Raw genomic sequence first — 16,535 nt, 5'->3', positions numbered from 1 at the left:
CTTATTACCATACAACAATTAATGGCTGTAATGGATAATTCTATTGCATGCATTTTTTCCAAAATGCCTACTTATCAGAGAAAGCGTGATTGCTCTGTTTTAAACACTGAAGAGCAAGAGGACGCTGATGATATCTGTTCTGACATACCCTCACACCTATCTGAAGGGGCCAGGAGGGAGGTTTTGTCTGAGGGAGAAATTTCAGATTCAGGGAAAATTTCTCAACAAGCAGAACCTGATATTGTAATTTTTAAATTTAAATTTCAACATCTCCACGCACTACTTAAGGAGGTATTATCTACTCTGGATGATTGTGACAATTTGGTCATTCCAGAGAAATTAGGTAAGATGGACAAGTTCCTAGAGGTTCCGGTGCCCCCCGATGTTTTTCCTATACCCAAGCGGGTGGCGGACATAGTAAATAAGGAGTGGGAAAGGCCCGGCATACCTTTTGTCCTCCCCCTATATTTAAGAAAGTCGACCCCAGAAAGGACTTATAGCATACAGTCCCCAAGGTCGAGGGGGCGGTTTCTACTCTAAACAAACGCACTTCTATTCCTATAGAAGATAGTTGTGCTTTCAAGATCCTATGGATTAAAGGTTAGAGGGTTTGCTTAAAAAGATGTTTGTTCAGCAAGGTTACCTTCTACAACCAATTTCATGCATTGTTCCTGTCACTACAGCTGCGTGTTTCTGGTTCGAAGAACTAGAAAAGTCGCTCAATAAAGAATCTTCGTACGAGGAGGTTTTGGACAAAGTTCAAGCTCTTAAATTGGCTAACTCTTTTTGATTTTAGATGCCGCTTTGCAATTAGCTAGATTAGCGGCGAATAATTCAGGGTTTGCTATCGTGGCGCGCAGAGCGCTTTTGCTTAACATCCCTTTCAAGGGTAAAACACTGTTTGGCCCTGACTTGAAAGAGATTATTTCAGACATCACTGGGGGAAAGGGCCACGCCCTTCCTCTGGATAGGTCTTTTAGGCTAAAAAGAACCCAAATTTTCGTCCCTTTCGCAGAAACGGACCAGCCTCAAATTCTACACCCTCTAAGCAAGAGGGTAATACTTCTCAAACCAAGCCAGCCTGGAGGCCGATGCAAGGCTGGAACAAGGGTAAGCAGGCCAAGTCACCTGCCACTGCTACCAAAACAGCATGAAGTGTTGGCCCCCGATCTGGGAAGGATCTGGTGGGGGGCAGACTTTCTCTCTTTCCTCAGGCTGGGGCAAGAGATGTTCAGGATCCTTGGGCGCTAGAAATAGTTTCTCAAGGTTATCTCCTGGAATTCAGGGAACTACCCCCAAGGGGAAGGTTCCACGGGTCTCAATTATCTTCGAACAGGCATTCTTACACTGTGTAGAAGACCTGTTAAGCATGGGAGTGATTCATCCTGTTCCATTAGGAGAACAAGGGATGGGTTTTTACTCCAACCTGTTCATAATTCCCCAAAAAAAGAGGGAACATTCAGACCTATTTTAGATCTCAAGATTCTAAACAAGTTTCTAAGGGTTTCATCATTCAAAATGGAAAACATTCGAACGATCCTTCCTACCATCCAGGAAGGTCAATTCATGACCACGGTGGACTTAAAGGATGCGTACCTACGTATTCCTATCCACAAGGAACATTTTCGGTTCCTAAGGTTCGCCTTTCTGGACAAGCTTTACCTGTGGCACTTCCATTCGGATTAGCCACTGCTCCAAGGATTTTCACAAGGGTACTAGGGTCCCTTCTAGCGGTGCTAAGACCAAGGGGCATTGCAGTAGTACCTTACTTGGACGACATCCTGATTCAAGTGTCATCTCTGTCAAAAGCAAGGGCTCATACGGACATTGTCCTAGCCTTTCTTAGATCTCACAGGTGGAAAGTGAACATAGAAAAAAGTTCTCTGTCCCCGTCAACAAGAGTTCCCTTCTTGGGCACAATAATAGTTTCCTTAGAAATGAAGTTTTTTCTGACAGAGGCCAGAAAATCAAAACTTCTAAGCTCTTGTCAGGTACTTCATTCTGTTCTTCTTCCTTCCATAGCGCAGTCCATGGAAGTAATAGGTTTGATGGTTGCGGCAATGGACATAGTTCCTTTTGCACGAATTCATCTAAGACCATTGCACCTGTGCATGCTCAGACAGTGGAATGGTGATTATACAGACTTGTCTCCGACGATACAAGTAGATCAAATAACCAGAGATTCACTCCGTTGGTGGCTGACCCTGGACAACCTGTCACAGGGAATGAGCTTCCGCAGACCAGAATAGGTCATTGTCACGACCGATGCCAGTCTGGTGGGCTGGGGCGCGGTCTGGGAACCCCTGAAAACTCAGGGTCTATGGTTTCGGGAAGACTCTCTTCTCCCGATAAACATAATGGAACTGAGAGCGATATTCAATGCTCTCAAGGCTTGGCCTCGACTAGCAAAGGCCAAATTCATAAGGTTTCAATCAGACATCATGACGACTGTTACATATTTCAACCATCAGGGGGTAACAAGGAGTTCCCTGGCGATGGAGGAGCATCCGGGGGAGTGGGAACTCCATCTGGAAATCTTTGCCCAAATAACTCAATTATGGGGCATTCCAGACATGGTTCTGATGGCCTCTCGTCAGAACTCCATGGTCCCTTGTTACGGGTCCAAATCCAGGGATCCCAAGGCGACTCTATTGGATACAATAGTAGCACCTTGGATCTTCAACCTAGCTTATGTATTCCCACCGTTTCCTCTCATTCCCAGGCTGGTAGCCAGGATCAATCTGGAGAGGGCTTCGGTGACCTTGATAGTTCCTGTGTGGCCACGCAGGACTTGGTATGCAGACCTGGTGAATGTGTCATCGGCTCCACCATGGAAGCTACCCTTGAGACAGGACCTTCTTATTCAGGGTCCATTCGAACATCCGAATCTGGTTTTCCTCCAACTGACTGCTTGGAGTTTGAACGCTTGATTTTATCAAAGCGTGGGTTTTCAGATTCTGTAATAGATACTCTTATTCAGGCTAGAAAGCCTGTAACTAGAAAAATTTACCATAATATATGGAAAAAATATATCTGTTGGTGTGAATCTAAAGGATTCCCATGGAACAAGATACAAATTCCTAAGATTCTTTCCTTTCTACAAGAAGGTTTGGAGAAAGGATTTTCTGCGAGTTCTCTGAAGGGACAGATCTCTGCTTTATCTGTTTTACTTCACAAAAGGCTGGCAGCTGTGCCAGACGTTTAAGCGTTTGTTCAGGCTCTGGTTAGAATCAAGCCTGTTTACAGACCTTTGACTCTTCCCTGGAGTCTTAATCTAGTTCTTTCAGTTCTTCAAGGGGTTCCGTTTGAACTCTTACATTCCGTAGATATTAAGTTATTATCTTGGAAAGTTTTGTTTTAGGTTGCAATTTCTTCCGCTAGAAGAGTTTCTGAGTTATCTGCTCTGCAGTGTTCTCCGCCCTATCTGGTCCGTGCAGATAAGGTGGTTTTACGTACTGAGCCTGGTTTTCTTCCGAAGGTTGTTTCCAACAAAAATATTAACCAGGAGATAGTTGTACCTTCTTTGTGTCCGAATCCAGTTTCATAGAAGGAATGTTTGTTACACAATTTGGACGTTGTCCGTGCTCTAAAATTCTATTTAGATGCTACAAAGGATTTCAGACAAACATCTTCCTTGTTTGTTGTTTATTCTGGTAAAAGGAGAGGTCAAAAAGCAACTTCTACCTCTCTATCTTTTTGGCTTAAAAGCATCATCAGATTGGCTTATGAGACTGCCGGACGGCAGCCTCCTGAAAGAATCACAGCTCATTCCACTAGGGCCGTGGCTTCCACATGGGCCTTTAAGAACGAGGCTTCTGTTGATCAGATATGTAAGGCAGCGACTTGGTCTTCACTGCACACTTTTACCAAATTTTACAAATTTGATACTTTTGCTTCTTCTGAGGCTATTTTTGGGAGAAAGGTTTTGCAAACCGTGGTGCCTTCCATCTAGGTGACCTGATTTGCTCCCTCCCATCATCCGTGTCCTAAAGCTTTGGTATTGGTTCCCACAAGTAAGGATGACGCCGTGGACCGGACACACCTATGTTGGAGAAAACAGAATTTATGTTTACCTGATAAATTACTTTCTCCAACGCTGTGTCCGGTCCACGGCCCGCCCTGGTTTTTTTAATCAGGTCTGATGATTTATTTTCTTTAACTACAGTCACCACGGTATCATATGATTTCTCCTATGCAAATATTTCTCCTTTACGTCGGTCGAATGACTGGGGAAGGCGGAGCCTAGGAGGGATCATGTGACCAGCTTAGCTGGGCTCTTTGCCATTTCCTGTTGGGGAAGAGAATATCCCACAAGTAAGGATGACGCCGTGGACCGGACACACCGTTGGAGAAAGTAATTTATCAGGTAAACATAAATTCTGTTTTTTTCCATTTTTTCCACATATTTTATAAAAATTTTTATAGTAAATTATAAGATATGATGAAAATAATGGTATCTTTAGAAAGTCCATTTAATGGCGAGAAAAACGATATATAATATGTGTGGGTACATTAACCTCTTAAGGACATATGACAGAATTTTTCCGTCATAAAACAATTGAGCAAACTGAAAGCTGTGTCCTTAAAGGGTTAAATGTGTAAGAGGAAAATTACAGCTAAACACAAACACAGCAAAAATTTAAAAATAGCCTTGGTCCCAAATGGTCAGAAAATGGAAAAGTGCTCTGGTCATTAAAGGGTTAAATAAATTATTCCTATTTAAAACTAAATACTTACCGATAAAATAAACCCTAAGCTAGCTACAATATAACTAATAGTTACATTGTAGCTAGCTTAGGATTTATATTTATTTTACAGGCAACTTTGTATTTATTTTAACTAGGTACAATAGTTATTAAACAGTTATTAACTATTTAATAACTACCTAGCTAAAATAAATACAAATTTACCTGTAAAATAAATCCTAACCTAAGTTACAATTACACCTAACACTACACTATCATTAAATAAATTACCTAAACTACCTACAATTAATTACAATTAAATTCAATAAACTAAATTACGAATAAAAACACTAAATTACAGAGAAAAAAAAAGAATTACAAGAATTTTAAACTAATTACACCTAATCTAATCCCCCATATAAAATAAAAAAGCCCCCCAAAATAATAAAATTTCCCTACCCTATACTAAATTACAAATAGACCCTTAAAAGGGCCTTTTGCGGGGCATTGCCCCAAAGTAATCAGCTCTTTTACCTGAAAAAGAAAAATACAATACCCCCCCAACATTAAAACCCACCACCCACACACCCCTACTCTAAAACCCACCCAATCCCCCCTTAAAAAAACCTAACTCTAACCCCCTGAAGATCTCCCTACCGTGAGCCGTCTTCACCCAGCCGGGCACAAGTGGTCCTCCAGACGGCAGAAGTCTTCATCCGATCGGGATAGAAGAGGTCCTCCAGACGGCAGAAGGCTTCATCCAGGCTGCATCTTCTATCTTCATCCTTCCTGAGCGGAGTAGAGCCATCTTCTATCCAGCTGACGCAGAGCCATCCTCTTCAAACGACGTCCTAACGAAGAATGAAGGTTCCTTTAAATGACGTCATCCAAGATGGCGTCCCTTGAATTCCGATTGGCTGATAGGATTCTATCAGCCAATCGGAATTAAGGTAGGAAAAATCCTATTGGCTGATGCAATCAGCCAATAGGATTCATTCTATTGGCTGATTGGAACAGCCAATAGAATGCAAGCTCAATCCTATTGGCTGATTGCATCAGCCAATAGGATTTTTCCTACCTTAATTCAGATTGGCTGATAGAATCCTATCAGCCAATCAGAATTCAAGGGACGCCATCTTGGATGACGTCATTTAAAGGAACCTTCATTCTTCGTTAGGACGTTGTTTGAAGAGGATGGCTCCGCGTTGGCTGGATAGAAGATGGCTCCGCTCCGCTCAGGAAGGATGAAGATAGAAGATGCAGCCTGAATGAAGCCTTCTGCCTTCTGGAGGACCTCTTCTGCCCCGATCGGATGAAGACTTCTGCCGTCTGGAGGACCGCTTGTGCCCGGCTGGGTGAAGACGGCTCAAGGTAGGGAGATCTTCAGGGGGTTAGAGTTAGGTTTTTTTTAAGGGGGATTGGGTGGGTTTTAGAGTAGGGGTATGTGGGTGGTGGGTTTTAATGTTGGGGGGCAGTATTGTATTTTTCTTTTTCAGGTAAAAGAGCTGATTACTTTGGGGCAATGCCCCGCAAAAGGCCCTTTTAAGGGCTAGTTGTAATTTAGTATAGGGTAGGGACATTTTATTATTTTGGGGGGCTTTTTTATTTTATTAGGGGGATTAGATTAGGTGTAATTAGTTTAAAATTCTTGTAATTCTTTTTTTTTTCTGTAATTTAGTGTTTTGTTTTTTTTCGTAATTTAGTTTATTGAATTTAATTGTAATTAATTGTAGGTAGTTTAGGTAATTTATTTAATGATAGTGTAGTGTTAGGTGTAATTGTAACTTAGGTTAGGATTTATTTTACAGGTAATTTTGTCTTTATTTTAGCTAGGTAGTTATTAAATAGTTAATAACTATTTAATAACTATTGTACCTAGTTAAAATAAATACAAAGTTGCCTGTAAAATAAATATAAATCCTAAGCTAGCTACAATGTAACTATTAGTTATATTGTAGCTAGCTTAGGGTTTATTTTATCGGTAAGTATTTAGTTTTAAATAGAATTAATTTATTTAATTATGTTAAATTAATTTAGTTTAATTTAAATTATATTTAAGTTAGGGGGGTTAGACTTAGGGTTAGACTTAGGGTTAGGGGTTAATAAATTTATTATAGTAGCGGCGACGTTGGGGTCGGAAGATTAGGGGTTAATAAATGTAGGTAGGTGTCGGAGACGTTGGGGGGGCAGATTAGGGGTTAATAAAATTTATTAAAGTGGCGGCGATATCCGGTCAGCAGATTAGGGGTTAATAATTGTAGGTAGGTAGCGGCGATGTTGGGGGCTGCAGATTAGGGGTTTATAACTATGATATAAGTGGTGGCGATGTTGGGGGCATTATATTAGGGGTTCATAGGGATAATGTAGGTGGCGGCGGTGTCCGGAGCGGCAGATTAGGGGTTAATAATATAATGTAGGTGTCAGCGATAGCGGGGGCGGCAGATTAGGGGTTAATAAGTGTAAGATTAAGGGTGTTTAGACTCGGGGTTCATGTTAGGTGTAGACATATTTTTTATTTTCACATAGGAAACAATGGGGCTGCGTTAGAAGCTGGACGCTGCTTTTTTGCATGTTTTTTTCCAGCCAGCTCAGCCCCATTGTTTCCTATGGGGAAATTGTGCACGAGCACGTTTAGCCAGTTTACCGCTACCGTAAGAAACGCTGGTATTGAGGTGAAAAATGAGCTAAATTCTGCTCTACGCTCACCTTTTTGCGGCTAACGCCAGGTTTAAAAAAACCTGTAATACCAGCGTTGGCTTAAGGTAGCGTTAGAAAAAAAGCCTTGTTTGTCCCACACCCCTGTTAACGCCAAACTTGTAATTTCGCCGATAGTGTTGTGTTTTTCTCCAGCATGGCACAACTGATTTTAAAATAAATAAATAGTACTTTTTTCCCTAGAAAGGAAGCAGTGTTAAATTTTTAAAATTGTTTCCTGAGAACATTTCATACAAATTAAATAGTCTATTTTAATGTCCCTGTCATTCCAACTCCACAACCATCTGGAAACAGATGTAACATTCTCATTCCAACACTTAGAGAACTGTTTGCTTAGGTAACAAAGTATCACAAATCATTTTTAGATAATCATAATTGGATCACTTTTTTCTTTTGTATTTAGCTGCTAGGATATATAACCCATGTGCCAAGTCACTTGAAAGTGATGCATCATATCTGAAAAAGCTGAGAATACCACGTTAACATCTCTGTGTAAAAAAGGAAGATATTTGTTTTCATTTTTTTTTAGCTTTCAAGAACAAGTGCTTTGTGAACAGTTATTCTTCAGATACTATTTTTAGTGTAATTTGCATGTTAAAAACAGTTGATCTGTGTCATCAGTGCTAAGTTCACACTTTGCCTTATTGTTTTCTTGTGGGAGTTCACCATAGTTTTGTTTTTTCATAGTAAACCTCCTTAAACTGTGAAGTGACTGTGCCTGCACATGCATGATCCTTTACAAGTCCCTAAACTAGCATCCTGATTGGCGGCTTAAAGTCCCTTTATAATAGGATGTGACTACTGATGTGATCTAGAAATGTTTTTTTTGTGTTTATGTGCTGGTTTTTTTTTAGTCTGCCTTTACAGATATGGTGCATTACATTCTAGTGGTTGAACATTTGGGTAACATGAGCCATTAGCTAATGCATTATTATTGCTGCTGTTATGTTTATGTGTGAATGTTTCAGAAGGGTTAACTTTGTCCCTTTAACATCTCTTTCATTCTAGTGCAATGTAAATGTTCGTAACCTACCTCTTTCTGGTCATGTTGGCTTTGACAGTTTGCCTGATCAGCTAGTCAACAGATCCATTCAGCAAGGATTCTGTTTCAACATTCTCTGCATAGGTAAGATGTTCTGCGTTTATGGCTTGATTCTACAGGAATTTAAAGAACTTTCCAGTTTGAAGGGTCCAATTCCTATGTTGAGAGTTCTCCAACAGAAACATAGGATAATTTTTTTCTTAAGACACAGTGAGTCCACTGAATCATCAATTACTGTTGGGTATATCACTCCTGGCCAGCAGGAGGAGGCAAAGAGCACCACAGCAAAGCTGTTAAGTATCACTTCCCTTCGCACAACCCCCAGTTATTCTCTTTGCCTTCAGTGCAAGGAGGAGGTGAAGTCTAGGTGTCTGTTAAAGATTTCTTCTATTAAGATTTTTTTTTATTTTGGAGGTCTGAGCATGCATGCTCTGATCTTCCCTGACAATCTGGGTTTAGCTATATTCCACGTTAGTCTCTTCAGGAGGGCTGTGGTAGCTTTTAAGCAGTTGGGAACTTGTGGGGTGGGCCTCACTGCGTTTTCCTAACAGAGTGCAGGCCCTGCAACAGAATACCAGAGTAGGCTTACTCTGTTCATTCTTTTATCTGGAGGTCTCTGTAAGGAGTGGCTTCCTCTCATACCAAGTGAGATGTCTCCCTGTCGGACATCCAAGGGTGCAGTTAAGTGCCATTTAATTTTATGGGAGAAAGAACTCTGACACTTAGCAGTATAAGACTGCACTTTTATTGGGACTATGTTTCCTGGAAGTCAGGATAACGCAGACAGGATAGCAGAGCACTGTGTGAACGACTCTAGGATGTCAGATTCCTAGTTAAGAGAGAGTTACACTATTCTGCATAAGGACAGTAGGTGGTTAAAGTGAAGGTCAATTTTGATGAATTAGTGCCCAGTTTTTAATAATCCTATTAAAAACAAGGGCACTTTAATTAATCAAAATTGACATTTCACACGTTTTCTTCAAAAACTTACCTTTTAATCCTGGCAGCCGCTCCAGCACTTCCTCCGCCCGTCGCAAGCCGTCTTTGCGGGTCCAAAATGATGAATCCAGCTTCCTCCAATCACGGTGTTGCATCAGGCCAAGATTCCCCCGGGGGGAAGCCGTGATTGGAGGAAGCCGGGTTCGTCATTTCTGACGTCTGCAGAGGCTTCTGACGGCTGGGGGAATCGCTGGAGCGGCTGCAAGGATTAAAAGATAAGTTTTTGAAGAAAAGAAGTGAAATGTCAAGTTTGATGAATTAAAGTGCCCTTGTTTTTAATATGATTATTAAAAACCGGGCACTAATTCATCAAAATTGACCTTCACTTTAATCTTTTATTGGTGGCTGTCTGTTATTCTGCTTGTAGCAGTTACTATTTTGAATGATATCGGTTTTTTTTCTTTATATTTTTCTTTATAGAGACACTGTGACGGGACGGGGCCTCTTCTCCGGTTGCACCTTTGCTTGGTGCCTTTTTACTCAGGAAGTTAAAGGGACACTCGAATCAAAATTAAACTCTCATTCAGATAGAGCATGTGCACAGTCTTTTTATATTTAAACTTTTTGAGTCACCAGCTCCTACTGAGCATGTGCAAGAATTAGTGTGTATGCATTTGTGAATGGCTGATGGCTGTCACATGGTATGTGTATGCATTTGTGATTGGCTGATGGCTGTCACATGGTACAGGGGGAGTGGAAAAAGACAACTTTTAAAATTGTCAGAAAAAAAATCTACTACTCATTTGACGTTTAGACTAAGTGCTATTGCATTGTCTTGTTATCTTGCATTTGTTGCTTATGCAAATCTACTGTGTTGACTGGTCCTTTAAGGCTTCTGTGTCTCGCTCCCTCATTAGGATCGTTTGTGAGTCGCTTCGGTGGCAGTGAGGATCAGGTAGGCACCGCAGCTTAACGCTGTGGTGTAGAGGGTGCAGAGATTGTATAAAATAAAATCTGTGAAATTTTCCAATAAGAGTTTGTCTGGGTATTTCCTTACTGCTGTCTGTTGCCTTTTCTCTATCGAGAGCCTTAAAAAGACAGTACCGATTTTAAAATATATAAAAAAAATTAAAAAGATTTTGTGTTTTTTATTGCAAGATGGACTTAGAGTCTATGCCGGTTACAGAGTGCAAACTTTGCTTGAATACCCAAGTTGAACCCCCTTTGCCTTTTTGTGGTTCTTGTATTGAAAGAACTTTAATATACAAAGACAGACTGTTTGATGATTCTGAGCCACCATTCTATCATGTGGATGATGTTCAGGCAATGCCACAATTGTCCCAAACTGTTTTATCTTCACATACAGTGCCCTGCGGTTTCTCTCAAGCTCCGGATGGAGTGTATTTGAAGGCTGAAATTGTGGCCCAGGTATCCTCGGCGTTATCTGAGGCGCTAGCGGCCATCCCCATGCTGCAGGGGAGACGCAAGAGGAAAATTATTGAATCAGATAGCAAGGTATCAGATCCTGTTCAGGCTAACCAGGTTGCTCTTTCCCATAAATTGGAAGAGGAGGATACTTCGGTAGCCTCTGAGGATGAAATCTCAGATTCGGATAGTATAATTCCTTCAACTGATGCTGAAGTGGTTTCCTTCAGATTCAAGCTTGAACACCTTCGTGTTTGTTAAAGGAAGTTTAAGCTACCTTGGACGACTCTTATACACCTATTTTCAACCTTAAAAAATCTAGTAAATTAAATAGGTACTTTGATGTTCCCTCTCCTGGGGAGGTGTTTCCAGTGCCAGACCGTGCCACGGAGATTATTACCCGGTAATGGGAGAGACCAGAAAAACCATTTTCCCCCTCTCCTGTCTTTAGGAAGATGTTCCCGGTAGCCGACTCCATCAAGGAGTCGTGGCAGACGGTTCCACTTTGGCTAAGAGAACTACTATTCCTATTGAGGATAGTTGCTCTTTCAAGGATCCTATGGATAAAAAGCTGGAGGCCCTTTTAAAGAAAACGTATACTCATCAGGGGTTTCAATGGCAACTGGTGGTGTGCATTGCTACATTAACCAGTGCAGCAGCCTATTGGTTTGACGCCTTGACTGAATCCCTTCGGGGTGAAACTCCTTTGGAGGAGATTCAGGATAGGCTAAAGGCTCTAAAGCTAGCTAATTCCTTTATCACTGACTCTTCCTTGCAGGTGATTAAGTTGGGGGCCAAAATATCTGGCATTGCAATCTTATCGCGTAGAGCGCTATGGCTTAAATCTTCGTCTGCTGATATTTTTTCTAAATTTAAGCTTTTGGCAATCCCTTACAAGGAAAAGACCTTGTTTGGACTGGCCTTGGCAGAAATTATTTCCGATATCACGGGTGGTAAAGGATCTTTTCTGCCTCAAGACAAGAAGAACAAAATGAAGGGACGTCAGACTAATTTTCGTTCCTTTCGTAACGTCAGAGGTAAGTCTTCCCATGCCTCTACTAAACAGGTACAATCCAAGCCCTCTTGGAAGCCTGGTCAGTCTTGGAACAAGGGGAAGCAATCCAAGAAACCCGCAGCTGAATCCAAGTCCTCATGAAGGGTTTTCCCCCGATCCGGGATCGGATCAAGTGGGGGGCAGACTCTCTCAGTTTGCGCAAGCTTGGGAACAAGATGTCCCAGACCCGTGGGCAGTGGACATAGTTTCCCAGGGGTACAAGTTAGAGTTCAAAACTTTTCTTCCCAGGGGCAGGTTCCACCTATCAAGACTATGGGGGGTAGTTATCAACGTGTCAACTTTCCTGCCTTCGCCTGTTCAATACGCCCGCCTAAGCTCGCCTACCTTCGCCGCCGCGGACCTGAAAAAATTTGCCTAAGTTATCAATAAATCTGTCAAAAAGCCACGCACCAAGTACGGGCGATGAGCAGCGGATTGTGAGAGTTATCACTCATCCGATCTCGCTGCTCTTCGGCTTTTTGACAGCTTTATTGCTAGCCTGTCACTAAACACCCACACTAAACTACACTGTTCTACCCCCTATACCGGCACCCCCGGAGCCCCCCGCAACTCAATAAAGTTACTAACCCCTAAACCGCCGCTCCTAGACCCCGCCGCAACTCTTATAAATGTATTAACCCCTAAACCGCCGCTCCCGTACACCGCCGCAACCTACATTATACCTAGTAACCCCTATCCTGCCCCCCTATACCGCCGCCCTCTATAATAAAGTTATTAACCCCTATCCTGCTGATCTCGCACCTCGCCGCAACTAAATAAATAGTTTAACCCCTAAACCGCCGCTCCCGGACCCCGCCGCAACCTATATTAAATTTATTAACCCCTAATCTGCCCCCCCTACACCGTCGCCACCTATAATACATTTATTAACCCCTATCCTGCCCCCCACTACACCGCCGCCACTGTAATAAATTTATTAACCCCTAAACCTAAGTCTAACACTAACCCTAACACCCCCCCAACTTAAATATTAATTAAATAAATCTAAATAATATTTCTATTATTAAATAAATTAATCCTATTTAAAACTAAATATTTACCTTTAAAATAAACCCTAATATAGCTACAATATAAATAATAATTATATTGTAGCTATCTTAGGATTTATTTTTATTTTATAGGTAACTTTCAATTTATTTTAACTAGGTACAATAGCTATTAAATAGTTAATAAATATTTAATAGCTACCTAGCTAAAATAATGAGAAATTTACCTGTAAAATAAAAACTAACCTAAGTTACAATTACACCTAACACTACACTATCCTTAAATAAATTAATCCTATTTAAAACTAAATACTTACCTGTAAAATAAACCCTAAGATAGCTACAATGTAATTAATAATTACATTGTAGCTATTTTAGGATTTATATTTATTTTACAGGTAACTTTGTATTTATTTTAGCTAGTTAGAATAGTTATTAAATAGTTATTAACTATTTAATAACTACCTAGCTAAAAGAAATACAAAATAACCTGTAAAATAAATCCTAACCTAAGTTACAATTAAACCTAACACTACACTATCATTAAATTAATTAAATTAATTAACTACAAATAACTACAATTAAATACAATTACATAAACTAACTAAAGTACAAAAAATAAAAAAAGCTAAGTTACAAAAAAATAAAAAAAATAAGTTACAAACATTTTAAAAATATTACAACAATTTTACGCTAATTACACCTAATCTAAGCCCCCTAATAAAATAACAAAGCCCCCCAAAATAAAAAATTCCCTACCCTATTCTACATTAAAAAAGTTCAAAGCTCTTTTACCTTACCAGCCCTTAAAAGGGCCTTTTGTGGGGCATGCCCCAAAGAAAACTGCTCTTTTGCCTGTAAAAGAAAAATACAACCCCCCCAACATTAAAACCCACCACCCACATACCCCTAATCTAACCCAAACCCCCCTTAAAATAACCTAACACTAATCCCCTGAAGATCATCCTACCTTGAGTCGTCTTCACTCAGCCGAGCCACCGATGGAACTGAAGAGGAGATCCGGAGCGGCAGAAGTGATCCTCCAAGCGGCGCTGAAGAAGTCTTCCATCCGATGAAGTGATCCTCCAGGCGGCGCTGAAGAAGTCTTCCATCCGGGCGATGTCATCTTCCAAGCGGCGCTGAAGAAGTCTTCCATCCGGGCGATGTCATCTTCCAAGCGGGGTCTTCAATCTTCTTTCTTCAGGATCCATCTTCATCCCGCCGACGCGGAACATCCTTCTTTCCCGACGGACTACCGACAAATGAAGGCTCCTTTAAGGGACGTCATCCAAGATGGCATCCCTTCAATTCCAATTAGCTGATAGGATTCTATCAGCCAATCGGAATTAAGGTAGGAAAAATCTGATTGGCTGATTGAATCAGCCAATCAGATTGAGATCGCATTCTATTGGCTGTTCCGATCAGCCAATACAATGCGATCTCAATCTGATTGGCTGATTCAATCAGCCAATCAGATTTTTCCTACCTTAATTCCGATTGGCTGATAGAATCCTATCAGCCAATCGGAATTGAAGGGACGCCATCTTGGATGACGTCCCTTAAAGGAGCCTTCATTCGTCGGTAGTCCGTCGGGGAAGAAGGATGTTCCGCGTCGGCGGGATGAAGATGGATCCTGAAGAAAGAAGATTGAAGGACCCCGCTTGGAAGATGACATCGCCCGGATAGAAGACTTCTTCAGCGCCGCTTGGAAGATGACATCGCCCGGATGGAAGACTTCTTCAGCGCCGCCTGGAGGATCACTTCATCGGATGGAAGACTTCTTCAGCGCCGCTTGGAGGATCACTTCTGCCGCTCCGGATCTCCTCTTCAGTTCCATCGGTGACTCGGCTGAGTGAAGACGACTCAAGGTAGGATGATCTTCAGGGGATTAGTGTTAGGTTATTTTAAGGGGGGTTTGGGTTAGATTAGGGGTATGTGGGTGGTGGGTTTTAATGTTGGGGGGGGTTGTATTTTTCTTTTACCGGCAAAAGAGCAGTTTTCTTTGGGGCATGCCCCACAAAAGGCCCTTTTAAGGGCTGGTAAGGTAAAAGAGCTTTGAACTTTTTTAATGTAGAATAGGGTAGGGAATTTTTTTTATTTTGGGGGGCTTTGTTATTTTATTAGGGGGCTTAGATTAGGTGTAATTAGCTTAAAATTGTTGTAATATTTTTTTAATGTTTGTAACCTATTTTTCTATTTTTTGTAACTTAGCTTTTTTATTTTTTGTACTTTAGTTAGTTTATGTAATTGTATTTAATTGTAGTTATTTGTATTTAATTTATTTAATTAATTTAATGATAGTGTAGTGTTAGGTTTAATTGTAACTTAGGTTAGGATTTATTTTACAGGTAATTTTGTATTTCTTTTAATAACTATTCTAACTAGCTAAAATAAATACAAAGTTCCCTGTAAAATAAAAATAAATCCTAAGATGGCTACAATATAATTATTATTTATATTGTAGCTATATTAGGGTTTATTTTAAAGGTAAGTATTTAGTTTTAAATAGGATTAATTTAGTTAATAATGGAAATATTATTTAGATTTTTTTAATTAATATTTAAATTAGGGGGGTGTTAGGGTTAGTGTTAGGTTTAGGGGTTAATAAATTTATTACAGTGGCGGCGGTGTAGTGGGGGGCAGGATAGAGGTTAATAAATGTATTATAGGTGGCGACGGTGTAGGGGGGCAGATTAGGGGTTAATAAATTTAATATAGGTTGCGGCAGGGTCCGGGAGCGGTGGTTTATGGGTTAAACTATTTAGTTGCAGCGAGGTGCGGGATCAGCAGGATAGGGGTTAATAACTTTATTATAGAGGGCGGCAGGATAGGGGTTACTAGGTATAATGTAGGTTGCGGCAGTGTCCAGGAGCGGCGGTTTAGGGGTTAATACATTTATTATAGTTGCGGCGGGGTCAGGGAGCGGCGGTTTAGGGGTTAATATGTATAGAGTAGCTTGCGGTGGGCTCCGGGAGCGGCGGTTTAGGGGTTAATATGTATAGTGTAGCTTGCGGTGGGCTCCGGGAGCGGCGGTTTAGGGGGTAATAACTTTATTTAGTTGCGGCGGTGTAGGGGGGGACAGCTTAGGGGTGTTTAGACTCGGGGTACATGTTAGGGTGTTAGGTGCAGACATTTGCCATAGGAATCAATGGGATGTCTGGCAGCAGCGAACATGAACTTTCGCTATGGTCAGACTCCCATTGATTCCTATGGGATCCGCCGCCTCTAGGGCGGCGGATTGAAAACCAGGTATCCTGGGCCGGAAAAGTGCCAAGCGTACCTGCTAGTTTTTTGATAACTAGAAAAAGTAGTCAGATTGTGCCGCACTTGTGTGCGGAACATCTGGAGTGACGTAAGAATCGATCTGTGTCGGACTGAGTCCGGCGGATCGAAGCTTACGTCACAAAATTCTACTTTTGCCGGTCTCTAGCCTTTGATAACTTAGGCGAATCAGCCTCGCCACAAATACGCTGCGGAATTCAAGCGTATTTGAGGTTGACGGCTTGATAACTACCCCCCCCTATCTGTAGACCAGATAAAAAGAGAGGCATTCTTGAAATGTGTACAGGACCTTTCCCTCTTGGGGGTGATAGTGCCTGTTCCAAGTCAGGAACAGGGTCTAGGGTTTTACTCAAACCTGTTTGTGGTTCCCAAAAGAGAGGGAGGTT

General features: G+C 41.2%; 1 protein-coding gene across 1 annotated transcript in view; it reads left to right on the top strand.

Annotated features, from left to right (window-relative positions):
- LOC128654025 (septin-10) overlaps positions 1-16,535 on the top strand; it is a 217,902-nt gene that overhangs the window by 86,460 nt on the left and 114,907 nt on the right. The window contains exon 3 of the mRNA XM_053707669.1: positions 8,409-8,526. Coding sequence (XP_053563644.1) covers positions 8,409-8,526 — 118 coding nt within the window. The remainder of the gene's footprint in view (positions 1-8,408; positions 8,527-16,535) is intronic.

The sequence above is a fragment of the Bombina bombina genome, chromosome 3 (assembly GCF_027579735.1).
Source record: "Bombina bombina isolate aBomBom1 chromosome 3, aBomBom1.pri, whole genome shotgun sequence".
Lineage (NCBI taxonomy): Eukaryota > Metazoa > Chordata > Amphibia > Anura > Bombinatoridae > Bombina > Bombina bombina.
The sequence above is the reverse complement of the archived record's forward strand: the minus strand, read 5'-3'. Positions and strand labels throughout refer to the sequence as shown.